Genomic DNA, 17,266 nt, shown 5'->3' on the forward strand with positions numbered 1-17,266 from the left:
TTTGCAGCTGAAGGCAGTTTTCAGCTCATAGGTGAATGCTTTTCCCGCTATAAACTACACTTCAGGCCAGATTGAAAAGAAATTGGCGCAGGACGGTGCTGCGCCAAAATCAACAGCGCTGCACCAGCTTTGAAATGCAGGGCTGCGCCGTATTCACAAGAGTAAGGCGCAGCACTGCGTTTCACCCTGCGCCCTAAATTAAGCTGCCTGCGCCAACGCAGGCATCCTTGCACCATAGTGCAAGAGTGTCTGTGGTGAGGGGATGAATTGTTAATGTACAGGAAGGTGTCCCTTCCTGCACATAAACAAGCTACAATGATGATTTGGCAGTTCTATGTGTGCTGCAAAATGCAGCACACATAGGAGTACCATAGTGTCATTTTTGGATGATTGTTTATTTGCAGGAAGGTGTCCCTTCCTGCACATAAACAATCATCCTTGGCATTTTGCTACTTCTGTGTGTACTGCAGAATGCAGGACTCGTAGAGAAACCAAACAACAAGGAGGAATAAAAGCATTCCTCCTCGTTTTGCCATGCTAATGCCACACCTGTGGTGGCGTTAGTTTTTGGCGCTGCCACAGATTTACGATTTCTCATCAATCTTGAGCAGCGTCAAAAACAATGGGTGTTGTGATGGAACACCCATTGCACGCCCCTCTGACGCAGAAAGCTGCGTCAGAGGGGCCCATATTTACAAGGAGGCGTAATGCCAAAAAAGTGGCGTTACACGTCCTTGTAAATACTGTATGGAGCAGTGAAAAGCACCAGCAGAGTGTCACTGAAAGTGACGCTCCCGTGGTGCTAGGGCCTTATAAATCTGGCCCTTACACTCTTATATCTCTCTGATTGCGAACCTCAGCTCAGTACACCATATTTACAAGGAGGTGTAATGCCACAAAACTGGCGTCACACGTCCTTGTAAATATGGAGCAGTGAAAAGCGGCAGCGGAGCATCACTGAAAGTGGTGCTCGGGCCTTATAGATCTGGCCCTTACATTCTTATATCTGTCTGATTATGAATCTCAGCTCAGTACACCGGACACATTAACAGCAATTTGGCCCACGGGGATTAAAATAGTTAATCACTTTTCAGCGGTACAATCCTACATTATAAAAGTCCAATTTCCTGCAAATAAGCTAGATACAATCAGCTACTAAGGCCCTGATTTATACATTGATGAAAGGTAGTCCATCAGTTTCAGTGGCTCACAGCCTCCGTCACCTTGATGGACTACCATCCGCCAGATTTAGAGATGACTGCCAGTCCATAGCGACGGTTTCTTTCAGTGTACAAAACGCTTGGTTGACAGCTGCTATTGGTTTTGAAAACAGTTCACCAAGCCTTTCAAAAGTTTTCATTTTTCTGCGACAAACTCCCAAACGGGAATTTGTTGAGAAAAACAAAAAACCAATGACCACCCCAAATGCTAGCAATGTTCTCAGAGGCTGTGGGGTGGGTCATTATCATCATAATCATTTACTTTATTTCGGCCATTAGACCATAAAAGTGCAAAGCACCATCATAAAGCAAGCAACAAACGTTACATAAAACAAAGCAACAATAGAGCTTCACTGAATAAATAATATAAAAATACCAAATAAAAATGCTGCATATAAACTAGATAAAAAGTGGCAATTAAAATACAAAAGCTAGGACACAGCCAATCAGACTAAACAGCATAATGCTAAACATTGACCATTTCTTAACCCGCTAGGCAAGGTACCCAGTTGCTGTAGTCAAAGGCGTCTACTGGCCAGACACAAGCAATAACTCAAAGGTTTTAACATTTAGCTGACTCGCCTCAGGTCCCAACCTTCAGTGCAGCTGTGCGAAGAGATCAGGCCCACTTGAGATACCTTCTTGACAAGGCGAATACGATAATTTTAGATATACCACTTTTCAGTGTGCTTAAAGCTAATGCACACTGTTTGATACCCAGGTACGACAAAGAGGGAGAATCCTTCTAGCTCTAGGGACTTTATACTTTTGGCAAAAAATAAAAAATATACATCAGTTTCAGCAGTGTTAGGGCAGAATGGACAACCCTCGAGACCTGGGCCATAAAGCTCCCACTTTGCAGTAAAAGATCTTAGTGGTAATGTGCCAATAGGAAAGCAAATATGCAGGGACTTAGCCTCAACTGGGACAATCCTATCAAGGTATGCTTCAAATAGTGGGGAGGGTTTCCGTCCCTGTCACTGGTAGGAGGCTCAACCACCCCCCCAAAGACTCCCCAGATGCCTCCCACCACCCCCCTGCATCCACAGTCCCCCCTTCTGGTCCCCCACCCCCTCATTCACACACACTCGCAGACACGCACCACGCATACACACAATCACTCACACTGGCATACACGCATTCATTCACGCATGCATCCATTCATTTTCGCACACATCCGTACACACATGTACAGACACGCAGACATGCATTCACATTTCCATTCATACACGCATTCACACACATGCACACACCCAGACAAACAACACTACACACAGACCCATTCACGCACACACTCACACATTCGTGCACATAACCCCACACACACACAACACCTCCCCCCCCCACCCCTGTCGGAAGCCCAACTTACCTGCATCCAGAGGGTCTTCTGGCAGGGACCGGGATGGGTGCTGCTATGGCCAGCAGCGCCCGCCAGCAGGACACCGCCAGGCCATATTATTTGTCATAATACGGCTGGCGGCGGTCTACTGGAGTGGCGCTGCTGGTGGTAGCAGCGCCACCTTACCACCATCCACCAGTATGGCCACAGCTGGATTTCCGCCCTTCTTGTGGCGGAAGTCCAGCTATGGTCATGATTTGGCAGACCGATGTTAGCCACGGCGACGGTCTTTTGGCGCCCATCGCGGCGGTAGGCGGCATTTACTGCAAATGTTAAAATAAGGGCCCATGTTCTTTGTAGGACATGTTCCCAGTGAAGCCCCTTTATTCGTTTGGCTGTGCTCCGATCCATCATAGTGGGATCTTTCCACATGCTTAATACATTTAAATGACTACATAAATAGCTTACATTGCTCATCCAAGGGATAATACAATTCTTGTCTAAAAAGGACTAGCTCCTGCAGGGCTGCTGTATATGGGGTTGTTGGACCTGGCCCTTTTTTCAGGGTCATCCCCAAACTTTTTGCTTCCTTCCTCCTATTTTTATTTACCAGTTTTTGTTGGCTTTAGGAATCTGGGCACTTTACCACTGCTAGCCAGTGCTAAAGTGCAAGTGCTCTCTGTGTAAATTGTATTGGTGATTGGTTAATCCCTGAATAGCATATTTGATTTACTAGTACGTCCCTAGTAAAGTGCTCTAGAGGTGTCCGTGCCTGTAAATCAAATGCTACTAGAGGGCCTGCAGCACTGATTGTGCCACCCACGAGTAGCCCTGTAAACATGGCTTAGACCTGCCACTGCAGTGTCTGTGTGTGCAGTCTTGCACTGCCAATTCGACCTGGCAAGTGTACCCACTTGCCAGGCCCAAATCTTCCCTTTATATACACGTAAGTCACCCCTAATGTAGGCCCTACGTAGCCCCATGGGAAGGGTGCAGTGTATATTAAAGGTGGGATATGTACTGATGTGTTGTACTTGTCCTAATAGTGAAATACTGCCAAATTTGGTTTTCACTGTTGCAAGGACTATCTCTCTCATAGGATAACATGGGGGCTGTCTTTAAATATCTTTTAAGTGCAGTTTCCCTTTGGGAGTAGAGAGATGTGGAGTTAAGGGACTCTGAACTCACAATTTAACAATACATCTTTTAGTGAAGATGTTTTTTAGATTGTTAGTTTGAAAATGCCACTTTTAGAAAGTGGGCACTTTCTTGCTTAAACCATTCTGTGACTCTACCTGTTTGTGGATTCCTTGTCTGGGTCAGACTGACAGTTGGGCTGTTTGTGCATCTCCACTAGACAGTGACACAAAGGGTGCTAGTGGGTAGCCTGCATATCCTGATGGGCCATCTGGGCAAGGCTGGAGGGAGGAATGGTCCCTTACATCCGAAAGGGCTGTGCCTGCCTTCACACAGATCAGTCTCCAACCCCTGGTGTGCAGCTGGAGCCAGGCCTGGGCAAGGAGGGATCCTGCAAACGACAGAGTCTTTTCTTCAAAGGCATTTTCAAAGGCAGAAAAGGGTATAAGTATTGAACCCAAAAACCCATACTTCAGATTACGTCAAGGGTTCAAGAGGAACCTCTGCTAGGAGAAGAGCTGAAGAACTGAGGAGAAGTGCTGCCCCTGCCTGTGATTGTGCTTTGTTGAACTATTCTGCAGTTATTGCTTCTGCCTGCGAAAAGGGACAAAAGACTAGACTTTGTTGTGCATTCCTGCTTGAGAGTTCTCTCCAAGGGCTTGGACTGAGCTTGCCTCCTATTTTTGAATCCTCAGGTATAGCAAAGGCTTCACCAACCAGTCTCTGAGTCTGCATGCTGTAGACTCTAGCTTGCCAGAGAGTGCCATTCCAGTTCCTGGGACCCTGAAAGCGAATTTCTGGTGAAATCCTGTAAAACGACGCCAGACGACTCCGTGCGACTTTGCTAAGGATGCCGGTGCACGAAACCTGTGACGCCGCCTGCACATGGATCGGTGGACCTCGCCAAGGTGCGATGACCCCACTGTCAACGTAGACACAATATCACTGCAGCCACTGACGTTCACACGAACTCGTGAGTTGAAGTCTCGTACACCCGACTTTTGTGACACCTGACTCCACTGCAGCGCCTGTGACCCTGTGATGTGATCGCAACCATGTGAGGTCAGCTCGCAGCATCCTGACTTAGCCGGACTTTGATTTTGGCGGAGGTGCTACGGGACCGACTCCTCACCTCCGCCGCTCTGATGCAAGGACCTGACACCTCCTCGTGACGCCTCTGCTCCTTTGCCCCGCAGCACCGGAACCGTAGACGAATCAGATCCAACGATGCCTCGCTTCCCGACTCTGTGCGCCAGCCTTTGTTTCACACGTTTGCTAAGGTACTGTGCCTCGGGGTCCGTGCGACTCTGTAAATGGTGCCAGTGGCGTCGCATTGTGGGAAATGACTCCGTCAAAACGTCGCTTTAACATCAGATTGCAGCATTTGTGCTTCTAGGCACTATTTTTGTGTTTTTAATTGCTCAAGTCATATTTTAAATTGTGTATTGTGGATTTTTGCCGTATTTGGTCTTCTTTGATTTAGATAAATATTTACTATTTTTCTAAACCTGTGTGGTGTCCATTTTGTAGTGTTTTCACTGCATTACTGTGTGTGTTGGTACAAATACTTTACACGTTGCCTCTGGGTTAAGCCCTTCTGCTCGTGCCAAAATACCAAGAGGTTGAGCGGGGGTTAATGGGGTGTGTTTCTCCTTTACCTGACTGCCAACCAAAGACCCCATTTCTAACAGGGGTCAACTCTATAGTTGTCCAAATTCTAACCTAATAGATTAACACTATAAGGCAGGCAACATGGTCAATTCCTTTCAGTTTTAAGTCCCACCTTAATTGTTTAGGGGAGTACTAGATAAAACATTCACTAAAGGCCTAATAATCCTATTTTCTGACACCACTCGGTACACCTCGACCTCTATTAAGTGATATTATTTGTTTCCTGGCAATCACGGCTGACCTATGGGACAAAAGAGAATTACTTTTTTGTAACTGAAGATCCAAGGTAAGTTTCTCCGAGAGCCTGACTCCCAAGTGGGGTGGGGTCATTATTTCATTCTGATACTCAGGTTTCTGGCTGTGACTGACAGGAAAAAAAAAATTACACTCTAAATAGGGCAGATAGTGTATTTTTGCGGACAGGGTACTTCATCAAGTTTACTTACTCTTGAGTATCCTGTCTGGCAAACTCTAAATTGGGCCCTAAATGTGGGAGGAGAGTAGTCTTCATTTCTGAGAGGTTTTAAATGGGCACCAACACCAGCCTGTAAAGTCACTCAGCAGGGGACTATTCTAGAGAGCCCAGTGTGATTGAATTGGTATGGAGACTAAATGGCAGCATTGCATATACATAACCATTGTAGAGACCAAGGAACGAGCATGGAGATGTAAGCATCCCATCACCAACTACTAAAGATTCCTAAATGGAAAGCTGAAGTTTAAAAAATGGAAAGCCTTTGGCACACTTTTACTCATCAATGGAATTTCCTCTAGAGAGACTCTAATCTTCATCAGACATAGGCCTCTATTTTTAGTTCTGGCATTAGAAAGCTTTAGCTGTTTTGCCATTCTATTGTTTTTTTCAAAAATTTCATAAATACATTCGCTTTTGGTGACCAGGTTTCATCCATTGGTCTGTTTAACTGTCATTCATATTTTGCCTCCGCCGACAACAGCATACAGCTCAGGGCAGAGAGTCAGTCAACTTTGCCCATTGGCTCCCTTCACTTTGAGTGAATGCCAGAGGTGCCCCCCCTTGGCTCCCTTCACTTTGAGTGAATGCTAGAGGTGCCCCCCCCAATTAGGGCAGAGGAGCATCGCCCCCCTGCTACCAGTACAGCAAACATGAAAAATAAAATGGTAATAAAATGAATTTCCATTTTATTTTTCACTGATCCTAGCCTGAGCAGTGTTTGGTGGCAGGGCATTACTGCTGACTGGCAGAAGGGGAGTGGCGCTCACTCCCCCAGTTTACACTGCGCATGTCAGTTTGGCCGGCTGTCTTGAGCTGGCCAGTCTGACATGCGCAGTGTAAACCTCTCTACTTAGCTCTCTTAGGCAGCCGGGTGGCGATCAGGCACAGGCCCCCTGCGCCTACTGGAGCGTCGAGGCAGCCTGCTACAGTCAATCCTGGAGCTGCTCATTTGTAGCATGAGAGCAGCGTTGGGATTTGGAGAGGGGAACTGGCTGAGGCTCCAGGAGGTGTTGTTGCACTAACGGCATGAAGATGAGGATGAGGAGCAGAAGTGGGGGCAAGTATATTTTTCTTTTTTTTCTTTTGGCCCATTGACAGGCATTGTGAGAAACTCACATTACCTTCAGTTTTAATTTCAGATCTTTCAGTTACAGCCCGTCATAATAACAAGCCATGATTAAGAGCTTTGGAATGTGAGCCTAAAGACATTGTGATTTTGTTACTGTGCCTGCCACTGGACTGCGGCTCGACGACCCTCAACTTTTGAGGGTCACTGGCCGCCACTGGTGACTGCACAAAGTCTGAGCATGTTGTTCACGTCCGCCTAAAAATAGTTCCCTGCTCTTCAATGAAAAAGATGGTTTAAAGTATGGTTTTTGCCAATTATGCCTTTAAATATTGGCTACTCTTTTGTCTGCACTTCGGGTGCCCAGTAAGATGGTGATTTATTTGCAATTTCCTTTTTAAAGTTGGTGTCATAAAACTAACACTGTAACATTTTAACTGCCTACAATTTCGTTAGTGTGTTGATTTATTCTTTTCTCCTTAACAAACACAACTGAAAACGTTATCATCTAAAAAGCAGTAGTAAACCAGACACATTCCTGAATCTTTTTGAAATGTAAAAATATTCAGTGAAAGCTCATGGCATCCACGTTTTGGTGGCAGGTTATTTCCCCATTTCTTTGAAATTAAAAATTAAAAAAAAGAATGTAACTATCACACCAACTTGCCAGAGTCTGACCTATTGGCTTTGCTAATGCTTACTGTCTTAGCGGAGGGAAGCAGTAGCCTCAGCTACCAGAGTCCCAACCAAGTACATGATGAAGCGGAGGCAGAGATATTTTAGGTGGCAATATCCATGCTTTGCCTCTGACTAACGCTCCCCTCAAACACTCATGGTATCAGAATTGGGTGATGTAGTTGCTGGCTGACAAAGTATAGGTAGGTGTTCACAATAAATTCCATTTTTCGACCATTCTCTAGCAAAGGAGTGCTTCTGCTCTGTGCCATACTGAACAGCTTTCTGACCTACTGTGGGACTACCATAGTCTTCCCAGAGTAAGAGATGGGTTGGGACGATTTCTTGGCTTTATTTATTGACATAATAATATATGTGTTGAGTTGCTTATGGTTTTCCCAAGATGCAGAAAGACTACATAAGCCATAATGCATAAAGATCTGTTCAGGCATCGTGTTTGCCCTCTGACGCCCAGCCTCATCACTCCCAGAAGGAGCCAAGTCATACTCACCTGCACTTCAAAAGGCATCCCAGGAACAAAGTACCGCTCAGTCTTTGAAAGATCCACCACGTAAGGAGATGTCACAAATTTCACTGTGTTCAGCTCCTGCTCCTCGAGGCCCCCAGCTGTAGTGTGAAACAAGGAGTCCAAATTGTAAAAGAAGCTCTTTAACTCTAAATTTAGGCATGATTTACAAACACGGCAAAGCCTAGATGCTCCTAGGTTTAACAGCAGGCTGTGCTTCTGGGACCTCACTTGGGCTCCGCTGGGCAGGGGGTGCACCATTTAGGAGGCCCCACTCAAACTCAGGGCTAGATGTATCAAAGATGTTTGCATTCACAAACAGAGCGAATCTCAAAATTCCACTGTTTGCGAATGCAAAAAAGCCTTTCAGAATGTGTGAAAGGCATTCGCAGTGCAATTTCAAGGAATCGCTAAAATAGCAATTCCCTAAAATTGTAACTCCATTTAGGGAATCGCAAATTGCGATTCCCTAAATAGGTCATCGCAAATAGGGAATACCTATTAGCGATTACCAGTGCACACGTATCATGCATTTCCTAAATGCGAATTTGGCATTTAGGAAATGCAACTACCACGAATTGTGCGCTTTACAGATTCACAAATATTTTTGTTGGGGTGCATCAAAGGGGGCCTTAGGCCCCCAGCACCCTGGGGTTCGCATTACCTAATTTGCAAATTCCTAGCAGGAATTCACAAATTAGGTAATGGAAAACCCTTCGCACCTATGGGCCTACAGGCCCATAGGGATGAATGGAGTTCCATTCCCTAATTGCGATTCGCTAGTAACGATTGCGAATTTTAACTATCACTCTTACCGTATCGCAATTTTCGTACATCCCATTTTGCATTTCTTAGAAAGCGATTTCCTAAAATTCGCTGTTTAAGAAATGCAAACTAGGAGCATGATACATCTAGCCCATAGTTCCTTGTATTTTTGGGCCTGATATATCAAGAGTATTTATCCTATCCATTATGTCTATGCGGAAATGTGTTAATACATAAGAGTTTTGGGGCCAAAAGTATCAAACTATTTCACATTCACAAACAGTGCAAAACGCAAAGTTCCACCGTTTGTGGATGCAAAATAGCCTTTCACAATGTATGAAAGGCATCGCAGTCCCATTTTAGGGAATCTCAATTTTTTGTGATTCCCTAAAATTGTGACTCTGATTAGGAAATCACAATTTGCGATTCCCTAAGTAGGAAATCGCAAATAAGGAATTCCTATTTGTGACTTCCTTTCAAGAATTTCCTAAATACGAACTGGGCATTTAGGAAATGCAATTACGTGCAATCATGTGCAATTTTAAAAAATGCATTCAAAATGCATTTTTAAAAGTGCCCTGTAGCTCACACATGCCCTTGGGGCATGTGTGCTCTTCATGTGTGTACACTTACATTTTGGGGTGCCTCAAATGGGGCCTTAGACCAACGGAACCCTTGGTTTTGCATTTCCTAATTTGCGATTCCCTAATAAGGAATCACAAATTAGGAAATACAAAAACATTTCACCTATGAGCCTGAAGGCCCATAGGAACGAATGGAGTTGCATTTCTTAATAACGATCCCCTACTGGCGATTGCGACTCTGTGGGAATCGTTATTAGGGAATTGCTATTTCCTTACATGCCATTTTGCATTTCTTAAATAGCGATTTCTTAAAATTTGTTATTTAAGAAATACAAAGCAGTACTTTGATACATCCGGCCCATAGTGAGGTGGCTTTTGTATGCCTGGGTGGGAGGCGGTGAATTGAAGGCTCACCACTGAAACATGCAGCGATCTGAAGGTTACAAGTTGGGATCCCAGCAGGGCGATCTCAGCCTTTCATCCTTTTAGGTTTTTATTAATAGAGTGTCATTAGATTGTGTAACAGTAGCACCTATTATTTACACTGGTTAGAAAAGACAGAGTTGATATTTGTATTACTGAATTGTAAATTTGGACCGATAGTTACAATTTGGTCACAAAAGCAGTTGATATACACCATCTACAATGATTGTGCCGCCCTTTCTCACACACACAACAACACCCACAAATCAGTTGACATTCTCCTTAAGTTGCTCAAGACCATCCAGACTCTCACCCCAACCACCCTCCCATTCCCTTTTAAATGCCACTGTATATCAGCCATTGCCCCATCCAAATTAAAAATATCGCCTTTTGTTCTCATTTGCTAATCAATTAATTTCAATGCTTAACCTAGGGAACCCCATGGATCCTATAATGGTTTCCTGTACAATATCCCATTCTTTACCTATTGTTGACCCCTCTCCGTCTGATCGTGATATTATTCATATGCTGCTGATATCCGCCCAGCCCTCCGTCGTGCCTCATTCCTGAGCCAAATAAACAACAACCTCACCCCACTTCAAAACACTTTCATTTGATCAGAATAATAGCACCCTGAAACATGCCTCTGACTGACACTATGCTCCAGGCACATTCTCACACCCACAACCTTGGATGTCACATATTGTCACAAACATACTGCAAGCATACATATGAAGTATAGATTTACTATTCTTAACTCCACATCTGCTTACCTTGATGATAAATTGGTAGCCAGTATTGTGGTGATCGTATAAACTTTGGTACTATGGTAAAACACCTTGTCTCCTACCTCTGTGACCGATCTACCTCAGGTGTCTTGGAATTCAAGTTATGCACACATACTTCACTTTCAGTAGGCGTCCCTCAAAACTCTGTCCTTTGCATATTCCTTTCTATACCACCTGCTTTGGGGACATTATCTCTTCATTTGAGTTCTCGTACAATTTTGCATGCTGATCACTACATCACAATGTAATACCCATCCATATCCCAGCTACCTCTCCTAACACTCATTGACTTTATGCTTGTCTTTGACCCAATCCAATGGTCCGCTGCCTTACGGTTAGGTTTGCGCTATACAAATACTAAATGCACTCATACATATGACATCAACATCCTTTACTTATTTCCTAATTTCTTGCCCTCCTTCTTTCACATCTATTTCCCTGTATTATCATCTGGCTGTGGATGGCTTAATGGTCCCTCATGTGAAACCCATGCAAAACTGAGGTCCTGTATTTTCCATCTTCATCAGCACCTCTCTAGCTAACTCAATCCACTTTACACTTGGGGTCCTTCCCAGCCCATCAATGAAACAGAATCCTGAATCCTGCATCCCTATTACAACATAATGTAACATACCATACATAAATAACATACAAAAATAATAAACTTCATATACATAACATAGCATACTACAACTACTACAACATTACTACAACCACAGAATATCAAGTTTACAATGTTCATAAGATTAACCCAGGTATCTCGTTCAACATGACTAAAACACTCAAGTCACTAATACAGGACTACAATGTAGGGCTGCAATAGTATAACAGTGGGGCTTTGACCCTCTCAACAAGGTACTTGCTATTAGAACCTTAAACACTCTTTTCTAGGCACACTCCCATCTCAGCATATCGCTGTCAAGCTGGACTGCTTTCCGCCTGTAACCAGTCACTCTGGCAAGCTTTTTCCTCTAGATTTTAAAAAAAAGTATTAAAATGGAATCCCCTGCTAATACAATTATAAGAGACATTGCTGCCCCGTTCTTAAAGAACTGTACATTAATTTGTTGTTTGCTTCTATTTCTCATATAGTTCTCATATAGTTGGCAGGGGCAGCTCCTCTGTTTTTATTATCATTTGATTTTTGACTGACTGATCCGATGGATCCTAGGGCGGGGTAGAGCCGGGCCATGACAAGGAGGAGTGGTGGGCATTGTAAGTGTGCCTGTCGGTTTGGCTGGCCGTCTTAGCACAGTCAGACATGCACACTTATATTACTCCATCGCAGCTGTGTTACACAGTTGGGTAGTGAAAAGAAACAACCCACTCAGGACGATCAGGGCGCTGCTCTCATGCTTGGTATAGCAAGAAAGCATGGGCTGGATTGGGTGGGGAGCCTGTGCTTGTGGCCTATGCCAGGAGGAGAGGAGCACGGAGATGGCCGGCAGTGGCAGGTAAGTCTTTTGTTTAATTATTAATCACCTATCCCCCATCCTACCACTTTAGATTGGCGGCGGCCGCCACTGATAGTTGGTGCAAATACTACACAACTGATCACTTTGGCTCAATGTTAACCATCTGGCACCTCTTTGCCTACGTATTGTAAGTGCTCTCTCAAAACATGCTTTAGGGTGGAGTGGCTGGGTTTTGTCAATTTGGTTTATTACACCATTGAGGTCTTCAGGTCAGACTTTAGGTGTATCAGCAGAACTGTTTTGATGTCCATATTGTATGTTGGTCCAGGGGGTTCTGCGTGTCAGCGTTGAGATGCACTGACAGTGCTTGACAGTGCTTGAATAGCAGTGACCCTGCAGGTCAGGTCTGAGGTCTATCTGCAGAGATTAGTGTGGAAAAAATTCTGAAATAGTAGTGGTCCTGCAAGTAAGTACTCAGGGGCATGGATATAGCAGTTGGCAGGTCTTAGTACTAGAATACCATCCAAGTGATTTTTGGGTTTAAGGCGCTGTATAAATATAGTTAGTGCACTGTGGTACTGGTAGTTGGATAGGTGGATGCCTCTACTCACTTGCAGTCTCCAGCACGGTTGCAGCAATGTACAGGTGCCTCCCCTCCAGATCGGCCATGGACAGGTTAAAGGTTAGACAAATGCTTGCAATCCTTTCATTTGTCAAACTGACTTCAGCTTTCCCCTCCATCAGCTGTAGTTAGGAAATGATAGAAAGAAGTAACTAAGCAAGAGTCATTGATAATTTGCTGATCACACTGATCAGGTATAGAGATATCCACTGATACAGTACATAAGAAACAGGCATTGATTTACTGATCACACTAAGATATATCTATTGATCCAATTCATAAGTAAAAGGCCTTGATGACTTGCAGATCACACAGATAGGTTCTTGTTGATACATTACATACATAAGAGGCATTGCTGATTTCAAGTTTACAATGATATATACCTAATGATGCAATACATAAGCAAACATTTGATAACCTGCTGATGACACAATGACTTTGTGTTTCACCACTGCGCATATTAGTTGTTCAATGTTCACCAGTAGCACATTATGGGGGTCATTCTGACCCTGGCGGCCATCGGTTTGCTGGCGGGAACACCGCCAACAGGCTGGCGGTGTCCCGGCAGCAAGTATGACCGTGGCGGAAAAGCCACGGCCATACCGCCGGTCCCTCCATTCTCCCGCCTGGCTTCCGCCTGGCGGGCATAATCCCCAGGGCAGCGGTGCAAGCACCGCTGCCCTGGGGATTATGAGTCCCCGACCGCCAGCCTGTCCGTGGCGGTAGACACTGCCATGGAAAGGCTGGCGTTAAGGGGACGCACGGGGCCCCTGGGGGCCCCTGCACTGCCCATGCACTTGGCATGGGCAGTGCAGGGGCCCCCAGGCCTAGCCCCGTCGCGCATTTCACTGCCCGAATTTCGGGCAGTGAAATGCGCGACGGGTGCTACTGCACCCGCTGCACATCAACATTGCCGCCGGCTCTACTAAGAACCGGCGGCAATGTTGATGTGCCATTTCCGCTGGGCCAGCTGACGGTAACGCTGTTACCGTCCGCTGGCCCAGCGGAAATGTCGGAATAGGGAGGCATGAATACCGCCGGCAATGGCGGCATTCTGTCTCCCCCGGCCTCGGCGGTCTGAAAAAAAGACCGCCGAGGTCGGAATGACCCCCTATATGTTTTGTTCAGTTTAGCCGCCTATTGGCTTTGACATGGCATTAGCCATTACTTTCTGTATTCAGTTTAGCTGCCTATTGGCTTTAACATGGAGTTAGCCATTACATTCTGTATTCTGCCTATTGGCTTTGACATTCTGCATTCAGCTCAGCTGCCTATTGGCTTTGACATGATATTAGACATTACATTTGATACTTAGGTTAGCCGCCTATTGGCTTTAACGGGGAGTTAGACAATGCAGTTGAAACATTACAGATGTCTGTATTCTTCCAAGCTGTGTTTTTCCACAAGATGAACCAAGCTGTTTTCTTCACACCAGACTAGACATGATAAGAGAGAGTACATTTGGTGTTTTCCTTTCTGCTCAGCCTTGGGAATAGGAGAAGTCTAGGAGATCTGGCCAGTCTCCAAAGGCTTGCGTAGTTTTCCCGAGTCTGAGAGGAGGGGGCACGCTTTTGTAAGGATGACTCTGGGCTACAGTGAGTTAGATTCAAATCTGCTTGACTTCAGGCTGGAGCTAGACGTCAGTTGCCAGTCTCCCGTGTGGGTAGATAATCTCTTTCTCGCAGTTGACCGGAGTCATCAACTTGCAGACCCCAGAAAGATGAAGCTGAAGATAGGTCCTACTTGCTCATACGGTGATGAATTTTGACTTTTATGCTTTGCTTTGAATATATTATATATTTGCTGTGTACATTGCAACTGAGAAGTACTGTGATATATTTTGTTTTCTTGCTGCAACTACTTTGTGCTTGAAATCTACTAATTCGTCTCTCAAGAACTTGTGGGTGGGGAAGAGTTAACAACAATAAAGGTCTTCTTTGAACTCAGAAGTGCATTCCAGAGAGGTTCTGTAAGCTCTGATATGAGATATGTAGGAAAGCAGAACAAATGCCTACTAATACAGTACTGCAAGACTCATCACAATGATGACATCTTGACACAGGTGTTTCAGAAGCTACAGGAGCGGCTTGCAGTGCTTTGTAGGGGCGGCATGCACAGGGGTAATTAGTTTTGAAAAAAAAAATCACTTACCTGCATCATTGCTGCTGCCGCTGTCACCATTCCGCTCCTGCTCAGAGAAGCATTAGGATTGGCTGGGAGCGTCCAGCCAAGGTGCTCCCAGGCATATTGGGAGCCTGTACCCGCTCTCTCCAGCCCAGCAACACAGTGCCGGGCTGCAGAGAGCACAGTGTGCATGTACAATGCTTGTCATAGCCCCTGGCCCTGCCCCTTTTACTACAAAATGATAATAAACATTGTAGTAAAAGGTATGCAGCTGCTGCTGCTGGTGGAGGGGGGGGCAAACTGCCCCTGAGGAGATACAGTTCTGCACATCTGTGGCCTCATTTCACAGATGTTGCATGCTATCTTTAATGTCCAGGGACCTTACTTAGATATCTACCCGCCATTGTGAATATCCACCCGCCTGATTTAGATGTCAGCGGTAAGATGGACGAAACTCTGTTGAATCTCCTTTGTCGCTCTCAGGATACTCTGTCAATGGAGTATTTAGCTAAAAACAGCTGACGGATGCCTTTCAGGCATAAATATGCCTGCCCAAAAAGTATTTTGCTTAGCATTGGTGCATTCATGACAGCTAGCCCTCCACACCTGTCCAACCAATCTTCAACTTATAAGAGGGTATAGCCCAACTCCTCTCCACTTTACCAAATCACCATGAATCTGATGGTGCAAGGCTTACGCGCTGTTCAATATAGGTGAAGGGCCATGACGGAGAGTCACAGATATGTTTATGTTTTTTTAAAACATGTCTTGTACTTCCCTATTCTGAAAGGTCTGCGTGTTTTTAATTCTTCATAAAATGGTCACACAACTCCTGTTATAATAAAGCTTTCTTCTAGTAAAAGTTTAGAGTGTAGGTATTCAACATTATTCTGTTTAAAAAAAAATACAGAATTACTTGAGGATTTTTTCGCTTAAAAGTAATTACCAATAGCCCTTAGACCAGTGGTTCCCAAACTGTGCGCCACGGCGCCCAGGTGCACCATCAAAACAAGACAGGGCCGCCATGAGCTGCATCATTACCGATAGCAGTGACCTAATTCTGCAGCTGTATATTAGAACTTAGATAATCCCCTCCATTAAAAAAAAGTCAGAAGCCGTTTTCCTTGTTTAGAGTGCACAGCTCGTGATTGTGGAATTTCGAGTGAGAAATCGAAATACAGCCAGGAAGGGTCTTGAAGTTTAATCCTCAAATACCATCTAGTGGTAGTAATTATAGTACACACTAGTTCTATTCACAAAAACCTGCATGCTCAAGTTTACTAAGATTTCACACAATGTGATGAAACTTCAAATTTTGCTGTGCATTGTTGCATTAAAGAGAAAACAGAGTGCAGCACCATATATGCAAAACTTTGCATGCTGCTGGTGTCACTCCCAGATCTAGCACACAAATAGGCTGCTTTGTACGATGCACAGTCAAACACCAGAGTGCAGAGGAGAGCATATGCTGTCTAGCATAGGATTAGTACTGGAGACATTCCCCTCAGTACAGATTTCTAAGCATAGTTTATATTGTTTCTGACTTAACCAATGATATATTTTTTTAATTAAACAACTGTTATATTTTTATGTTGTTACATCTATGATTATAATATCTTCATTGGCTTTATCCCAATTATTTTCAGTGTGAAAAATGTAAGAACTCCTGAGGCCCAGCTCACATCCCCCCACCCGCCAAAAAAAAAAAATAGCATAATGGGGAGCCGCAGCCAATAGCCAATAGGTCAAGGGAGGCGCGGGTCAAAAAAGTTTGGGAACCACTGCCTTAGACCAAAGGGATGTTTTTTAAACATACTTCAATAGCCGTTTTTTCACTCTTTAAATTCCATTGTCACGTTGCCATACAGTTCCATCAACAGAGGGAAGCGCACACCAAACAAGCAATGTTTAGTATAAATATGTTTATTTGTGCTATAATAAATCTATTTGACATCATACTAGTAGTATTAACTCATTTGCATACTTGTACATTTTTTGTCCTAGTACTCAAACTTTACGTAATACCTTTGTTAACTGTGTATGTGAAACTACATTTACTTTTTAACACATTACGAAATTAAAATAAAACAAAGAGTGTTCCTATCTGGAAATTAAGTTGAACAAATAAATACAATTGTTAAGTATATACATATATTGTTCTCCAGTTCATCTTGCCTCCAATGAACCATTGTGCTCAAGTACCTCCTCACAAAGGGCTTGTGTCACTATTCCAGCTGTTTCAGCTCAGGCACCTCAAAGACTTATGGGAAGGTGGGTGGTCTTTTTTGCGAGGGTTTGGTTGTAGTAGTGGATGTGTGTGGGGGAGGTGAAAGGACAGATTAGGTGGGTAAAGTGCTTGATTGATAGGTACTGCTTCTGTGATGGGTGTGGCACTTTGTGTTTGTAGTGGATGTTGGGGTGAGTGTGTGTGGTGCT

At 44.4% G+C, this 17,266-nt stretch overlaps 1 protein-coding gene across 1 annotated transcript in view; it reads right to left on the reverse strand.

Moving 5' to 3' along the window:
- Positions 1–17,266, reverse strand: part of LOC138301475 (complement C4-like) — a 685,953-nt gene that overhangs the window by 545,827 nt on the left and 122,860 nt on the right. The window contains exons 9-11 of the mRNA XM_069241987.1: positions 14,858–15,000; positions 12,696–12,828; positions 8,095–8,210 (exon numbers count right to left, since the gene is read on the reverse strand). Of these exons, the coding sequence (XP_069098088.1) occupies positions 8,095–8,210; positions 12,696–12,828; positions 14,858–15,000 (392 nt within the window). The remainder of the gene's footprint in view (positions 1–8,094; positions 8,211–12,695; positions 12,829–14,857; positions 15,001–17,266) is intronic.

The sequence above is a fragment of the Pleurodeles waltl genome, chromosome 6 (assembly GCF_031143425.1).
Source record: "Pleurodeles waltl isolate 20211129_DDA chromosome 6, aPleWal1.hap1.20221129, whole genome shotgun sequence".
In the NCBI taxonomy this organism is placed as follows: Eukaryota; Metazoa; Chordata; class Amphibia; order Caudata; family Salamandridae; genus Pleurodeles; species Pleurodeles waltl.